At 45.1% G+C, this 8,107-nt stretch overlaps 1 protein-coding gene across 1 annotated transcript; it reads right to left on the bottom strand.

Moving 5' to 3' along the window:
* Positions 1–691: 691 nt before the first annotated feature.
* On the bottom strand, positions 692–3,232 carry LOC308306090 (transmembrane protein 245-like; the record flags this gene model as incomplete). The annotated part of the gene is made up of 1 exon (XM_080750990.1): positions 692–3,232. One exon carries the CDS (start codon positions 3,230–3,232, stop codon positions 692–694), a length of 2,541 nt encoding a protein of 846 aa, XP_080607116.1.
* Positions 3,233–8,107: the final 4,875 nt, after the last annotated feature.

The raw sequence follows: 8,107 nt of genomic DNA, 5'->3' as shown, positions 1-8,107 counted from the left end.
AGAGACTGAGGAACATGTGTAAAGTTTACACCTTCACAAATGACTGTAGCCTATAAGCCCCACACCGATTACCACATACTTGAAATTATCTGATGACACTGCCATTCGACTGTTCAATGACAATAACTGTGACAGATCAACAAAACACAATTCCCACTTCACTGCTACTTAACGTGAACCAAAAAAAAGAAGAAAAAAAAAGAACAGGTGATTAACCACTTAAACCCTCTAGTCTTAGTGAAACAGACATGAATTACAACTGTACTCTATCTACACCAAATCTTTAAAAATAGCAACTGAACTTGTAGATCTGCTATTTTTGGTGAGCTGTCTTTTGACGTGTCTTAGCTAGGAGGTACGGACACATTTCGGAGATTCTATGTATTTACTGTATGTTCTGTTGTTCCTTATGTCTCTATGTTGAACAGGTGGTGAAAACAAATATTCCTATGGGACAAAAAAAAAGTCTTTCAGCATGAAACCTTACCTGGCCCACAAGTGCATGATAATACTAGAGAAAATGAATATTTTATTTAAAAAAAATCTTAAGTGTAGTCTGGGCATTTACCAAACACAAAGACGTCACATTTGGATGGTCCAAATAACATTGGCAACTTGGGGAAGGGAATATATCACAGCGAGGGGAATCAGCCAATATGAAACTTGGGGATATACTGTATGTATCTCTAAATCAGTCATTGCTCATGACGTTGCTGTAGATGTTGCCCACTACCACCAGGACGCAGAGAAGGATGGGGCCAATGATGGCACCCTCTGCACCCAGATAGTAGCATCCACCTGCCACTGCTAGGCCTGTCAGATAAGGGTGGCCACCCCCAGAGATGTGCGAGTAGATGGCCGTGTCTACAACTGTCATTGGCAGCAATTGGCAGACCAGCAGCAGCAGGGCCTTGGCGCCCTCTCCTTGAGCCAACCACAGATCCAACATAGCGGGTACCGCTGCCCAGTATGTTCCTAAGAACGGCACTGTACCCAGGATGGCGGCCAACACAGAAGGGATGAAGACAATCTTGATGCCAAAGACAGTGTGGGTCAGCCACGTGTAGAGACCATAAAAGAACGCCATTTTCAGAGAGGCATCAAACACACCTCGGATGGCCTCCTCTACCGACTCGCTTATGATATTAGAGGAGGGTCCGGGCTGAGACAGGGGCGTCAGGCTTATCAACCATTTGACAGGTTTGTAGTATTCCCCACTGGTGCTCAGCAGATAGAACAATGTGGTCAGGAAGATCACACAGCCCAGGACAAAGTTCAGTAGGGCCGTGCCACTGTGGATCAAGATTGTAAGCAGTGTAGTTGTCATGCTGATGAGCAGGCCAACATGCTGACTCATTACCGCCCACAGATTCCCCAGGACCTGTGTCGCAGCCCCAATGTTTTCCTGCACAACAAAGGTGGCAAGGTTCTTCCAGTCCAGGATGTCCACATAGGACTTCTCCTCCAGTCCAGAGTCAGTCACGTCCTTGACAAACCAGGCGTTGTACAATGTGTCCCAAAGTTCCAGAACCTCCTTTTCGATAATTGCTTTGTTTTTCACATCGTCAGCTAGCATCGTCTGCAGCTTTTGTGTTATCCATTCTCTACCGTGTTGATGGACATTAATAGCAGCTGAGCTCAAAGCATCCTGGACGGCATCTGCCTCTGGGAGCCAAGTGGCCCACTCAGGATGGTTGGACACGGTCTCATTGATGAGGTTACTGGTGACTTTGATCAGATGAACACTTTCCTGGTGAAACATAGCAGTCAGTAGCACAGCCATTAACAGCGCCCCTGTGACTAGGAGGAAGATGATGAAGATGCTGATGAGATTGTCCAGCGATTGCTCCAACCACACGATCATCTTTGTATCGATTCGGAGCAGGAATTTGTAGAGGCCTTTGATTGGCCCTGGCATAAGTGCATCCTGTCGCTCATGTCCAAACCTCTCCAGCCCTTGCCACCACGAGACAAGTGTCCGCTCAACACAGCTCTTCAAACCAAAGCGGACCACCAACTTCTTCAATATCCACAAAGCCACAGGGATAGGAAGTAGCTGTAGGATCCATAGATTCAGCCAGATCTTAACAAGTATAATTGCCAAGACCAGGAGGCTGAAATACTTGTCACTTGCATTTTCCTTTTCCTTCTCATTCGTGAAGAGACTACCTAGCATTGGAGGTTGGCCCTTGGGCTGCTTGGTGGAAGATGTAACAGTGCCCACAGTGTCCACCTCATGTTTGACTTCAGCCTTGGTGCCTAAATTCTGTGTCAGGTTTCTCCAGAAACCATAGTTAGCATTTTCCTTTTCCTTCTCATTCGTGAAGAGACTACCTAGCATTGGAGGTTGGCCCTTGGGCTGCTTGGTGGAAGATGTAACAGTGCCCACAGTGTCCACCTCATGTTTGCCTTCAGCCTTGGTGCCTAAATTCTGTGTCAGGTTTCTCCAGAAACCATAGTTAACATTGTTCGAAGTAAATGTCAATCCCTGCCATAGGTTTCCTTCACCGGGAACTTTTGGTAACTCCTGATAGCCCACAATGAAGAGCGTGACCACAAATACAAATATGGGCACTCTCCATGGGCCAGTGAGGGACACCATGTATAACAGGAGGGATGCCCAGACAGGAACAGACAGAGCCCTCAGGTAGCGCTTTGTACTGGAGCTCCACTGAAAGGCTACTACCAACATATAGCACGCTACCAAAGTACAAACCCACTTGGAATGAAAGCGGTCCAGAGTGGTGCCGATTGACCAGCAGAAGTACTCCAGAACCTTCTTCACGCCAATGACCCTCCAGAACAGGTAGAAGACCGGGAAGCCCGCTGCGATCATCAGCAACACATTGAACCGCTGCACAATCATCTTCCCCATCATCTCCAACACACTGTTTGTACACCACACGGGAACCAGCAGGATGCCCACAACTATCGGCGTGCCAGTGGCCTTCAAGCCGTTGAGCCAAGAACGACAGAGGCGGGCTAGGGAGAACTTAAACGGATGGAGGAAGGTACCGCATAACACAGCCCAGAGGAGTGGACGGAGAAAGGCCTCCAGGATGTAGTAAACGAGTACACCGGCCGCACAACAGACACCCACAAAGATGAAGGCCCCGGTGTTGTAGAAGGCCTGCTTGAAGTTGGTGTCATATTTGAGGACTGAAGGCTCAGTTAGCAGCTGGCTCACCACGTCCAGCTCCAAGGGATGTCCATTGTCCTTTTCGTCTGCCATCTTATCGGTTCTTTCTTTGGCCTCCTTGATTGATTTAACTCCACTAGAGAGACACCCCGTTGTCAGTGTACTTGTAGATCAGTTTATGACATCATCAGTAGTATGACATCAATGCTATGATGTCAGACATCAAAATATTTGGTCCGACGGCTGGACGGACGGACGGACGGACGGACGCACGCACGCACGCACGCACGCACGCACGCACGCACACTTCAACAGATATACCGCACTGTACAGGTTCAATGTCGGTAAGGGACTCGAATCCATTTTCAACCTTCCTTATTATTGGTCCTCACTAATGCTCATGATACCATTTTATTCTACTCTATGTCTGATATGAGGGCTGTGGGCAGTCTGGGCACGTCCTGGAAACCTGTCTAGCAGTGACATAATCGTTAGGCAGGATTCTTTCAAACGACGCGAGAACAGTGGCTTTCTGAACTGTCCACAGCCCTCCTCTGAGACACAGACCGAGTAGACAAAAATGGTACCTATTATCACCAGTAAGACTCCCTAATCGGGAGATAAGCGACCGTTGGTCGCTTATCTCCACAAATAGGCCAAAAGTTTGTTTTACCAATTATCAAGACATACGGGCAGTTGACAGTTTGCCATGGTTACTCATTGAAGTTGAATCTCCATATATGGAGATAACCTACGCATCACACTAAGTCTGACCTCACCAGCCCATATTTGGGCATGAGCAACTTATGTCTCCATATATGGAGATATGATGACATCACACAGTCCTCAGCCGATGATGTGGCGTGATGTCATACAATACACAAACGAGCCCTACAGTATAAAGGGGCAATTCTTGCCAGGAAAGAAGCATTTCTTCGACTCAGACCTTATCGCCAGGGTTGGCTTATAGCAGCTGTCGGTAGGACGATATATGGATTCTGTTAGTGTGGATCTCCTAACAGGGCATCATCTGGGATACAATCCCTTTTATGCCCATATATGGAGATCCCTAACAGAATCCCTTTCATACCCATATATGGAGATCGCTAACAGAATCCCTTTTATGCCCATATATGGAGATCTCTAACAGCATCCCTTTTATGCCCATATATGGAGATCACTAACAGCTAACAGAATCCCTTTTATGCCCATATATGGAGATCCCTAACAGAATCCCTTTATGCCCATATATGGAGATCCCTAACAGAATCCCTTTTATGCCCATATATGGAGATCCCTAACAGAATCCCTTTTATGCCCATATATGGAGATCCCTAACAGAATCCCTTTTATGCCCATATATGGAGATCCCTAACAGAATCCCTTTTATGCCCATATATGGAGATCCCTAACAGAATCCCTTGTATGCCCATATATGGAGATCCCTAACAGAATCCCTTTTATGCCCATATATGGAGATCCCTAACAGAATCCCTTTTATGCCCATATATTATGGAGAAATCCCTGCTCTGAGTATCTGACATCAGTGTGATGTCACCTGTTTATGCCCATATATGGAGATCCCTGCTCTGCGTATCTGGTTGCTATGGTAAACAGTTGGTTGCTAGGGTAAAAAAACATGGTTGCTATGGTAAACAGTTGGTTGCTAGGGTAAACAGTTGGTTGCTAGGGTAAAACCATGGTTGCTAAGGTGGTTGCTAACGTACACTAACAAACCAGCAACAACAGACTGTTGCCACAGCAACGTACACAAAGGTTTGTGTACACATGTGGTGTTGTCATACTGATGCGGAGATATGAGCAGGGCAAAGGTGTGACGTGTGACGGACGGACGGACGGACGGCCGGACGGACGGCCGGTGGAGGTTTTCATAGTAAACTGCTCCCTGACGGTCGCAATGAGCATTTAGTGAAGACCAATATGAAGGTAGGTTGAAAATGGGTGAAGTTGTCCTTTAAAACAGGGGTTTTCAAACTTTTTTGACTCAGGTTGCCCCTCTAAATAACGTTTTCATCCACGGCACCCCTGAATTCCACTGTCAATTTTTAGAATCTTCATAACATATTGAAGAATATCTGTTTCCATCAAAACTGACTGATGATAACTTTATTCTTTAAACACTTGAACCCCAGCATCCCTATTCTGGGGGGACTATTCACCAAAAATAGCCGATATACATCGGCTATTTTTGGTGAAGAGAGTTGGCCATGGATGGAAAAAGAACTCAAGTACAGTGCAAATCAGGTATGTTTTACTAAGCATTGTAAAGTAGATAGATAGATAGATACCTTTATTATCCCAAGGGGGAAATTTAGTTGTCCAGTTGTAGCACAGCAGTATACAGTTATTTACAAAGTTACAGAGAAGTAGGAAAAAATAGATAAGAGTAAAAACAAGAGCAGTACAGTACCAAAAAAGAGAAGGTGCATCAATAGAGGGGGCGAATTAAATATAAGTATATATACATAAAGTGTCTTACAAAAAGAGACCAAAGCAGTCAATGCTAGTTAGTGCAACAAGTATCTCACTGTCATTGTTAAACAAGACACATACTCAGAAACTACCAACACAACCTAATAGTGCAATGTCGAAAAACAGTGCGAAAAAAACAACAGAAACAGCTCAGAGCAGAAGAAACTAGGCAGCGTGTCACCGCAAGACGCACATGAGCACTCTCCCTGGAAGGTCCTTAGAGGTCAAAGTCAATACAGCAATAGTTCCAACTTAATAGTGCAAAGTAAAAAAAAACAGTGCGAAAAAACAAAACAATAACAGCTCAGAGAAGAAGAAACTAGGAAGCATGTCACCGCAAGACGCACATGAGCACTTTCCCTGGAAGGTCCTTAGAGGTCAAAGTCAATACAGCAATAGTTCCGTCAGTCTAAGTTAGGAAGGAAGTCCTTTTTGTGATATTGATGTAGTGGTATTGATGAATTCCAAATGTTATCAGATTATTCTGCGGCACCCCTGGACGCGATAATGGAGTCTGTAGGATACGGGGTTGAATAAATTAGAAGCTGCGGCTTGTAGGGGTGCTGATCTCCATCACTGAGGCGATTCGATATGCATCTCGATACACTTCCAGCGATACGATATATTTGCGATACATTGAAATCCTGCCGATATGATGCATTTGCGATTCATACCTGACCCGGATACGAGGCGATACGATTTACCCCTGTTCCCGATACGATGCAATACACCCCTTTTCCTGCTTTTATTGTGATTTGGACTTCACATCTGCTATACAATAACAATACCAGTGATTCTCTAACTTTTACATTTTAAGGAACCATCATGACTCAGAGAGTACAAATGGAATAAAATGAACCTATAATAAGAGTAAAACTAAATGTAATCAATTACTGGCAGTCACAGCTGCAGTAAACGGTTCAAGACGCCTCGGAAACACAGGATAGAATGAAATACTACATGAAAACCGACTCAGACATGCAGCGAACGATACATCACGATACCATACATCACGATACCATACATCACGATTTCAGACATCAATTGTACCAATACACACTGAATGAAACGATTCACTCGTATTGCGCACATTTGTATCGCGATTACGATACGTATCGATTAATCTCAGCATCCCTAGCGGCTTGTGATTGGCTGGAGCGGAGGTCGGGAGTGCTCCGCTGTGTTCACTTGGACCGCGCGGTCGGGGGGCTGAAGATTTACTATTCTGTCCATAACGGCACATAACTCTGTAACGGCGCTGAGTCGATCGGCTCATGCGATCTTCGCAACGCTCGACATGGCGACTCGCCTGCTACTGCTCGCTCGGCAGTGTCTCACGTGCCTGAGACTGCACGCCTCCGTCGTCATCAAAGAAAAAAAGCGTCTCCTTCTGCGCGCGCGTCTCCTACGGATTCCATAATGGCCCCCTGAACTGGTATCAGGTTTCCCACTTTGGGAAACCCTACTTTAAAAGTCCTTTCAATGCTATATTTCCATGCATGTGCGCACACACACGCGCATACACACATTGTACACAAACACATTGTTCAACTGTCTCTGCAGGCACACCCTCCACCCCCAACCAGGTGCAGGCAGACAAACAAAGAGCTATTAGGATCTCATTACAGAGAATTACAGTAGAGAGACGCACAGAGAGTACAAGCCTTCGCTGTGTCTCTTCTTCACAATGTCTACATCATTACGTTTTCATGTACAGTAAACGTTTTACTTTGCACTTTTCCTATATACGTTTTCACATAAACCTGCCAGTCTGCATTTAATGCATTTAACTGTCACTCTCGCACAACCACAAAAAAGCAGTACTCTCTCTCATACAAAGTTGCATACATACATACATACATACATACATACATACATACATACATACATACATACTTGCATAGATACATACATACATACTTGCATAGATACATACTTGCATAGATACATACTGTACATAAATACGATACAAACATAAATAGATGTCTGGGTCGTGCACACACACAGACCAACACTTTATATCTACCAAAACTCCCTGATGGGAGATACTGTCAGGTCACATGTATATACAAATTGGCCTGTAAGTCCACTGTAGGCAACATCTGTAGGTTGTGGTTTGCCAGCCAAGGAGTGTGTGTGCAAAGTTTGGCATGGATAGGGTTAACGGTGCCTGAGATATGAGTAGGGCAATGAACACACGCACACTCATGCACACTCATGCACACTCATGCACACACACACACACACACACACACACACACACACACACACACACACACACACACACACACACACACACACACACACACACTACCAGAGGTATATCGTCGCTGCCGGGCAGAAACCTCATATCTCATAATACCGAGGGCTTCCAACGTAAAAAAGATCGTAAAAAGTCTTATTGGGATGTTCCTTTTAGGCAGGGTGTTTAACTGTTCTTGTACTGTACTACATTTCAATTGTATTGACTATACT

Source organism: Nannobrachium achirus, assembly GCF_963921795.1.
Source record: "Nannobrachium achirus genome assembly, chromosome: 20".
Lineage (NCBI taxonomy): Eukaryota > Metazoa > Chordata > Actinopteri > Myctophiformes > Myctophidae > Nannobrachium > Nannobrachium achirus.
This window is presented reverse-complemented; position numbering and strand designations above follow the sequence as displayed.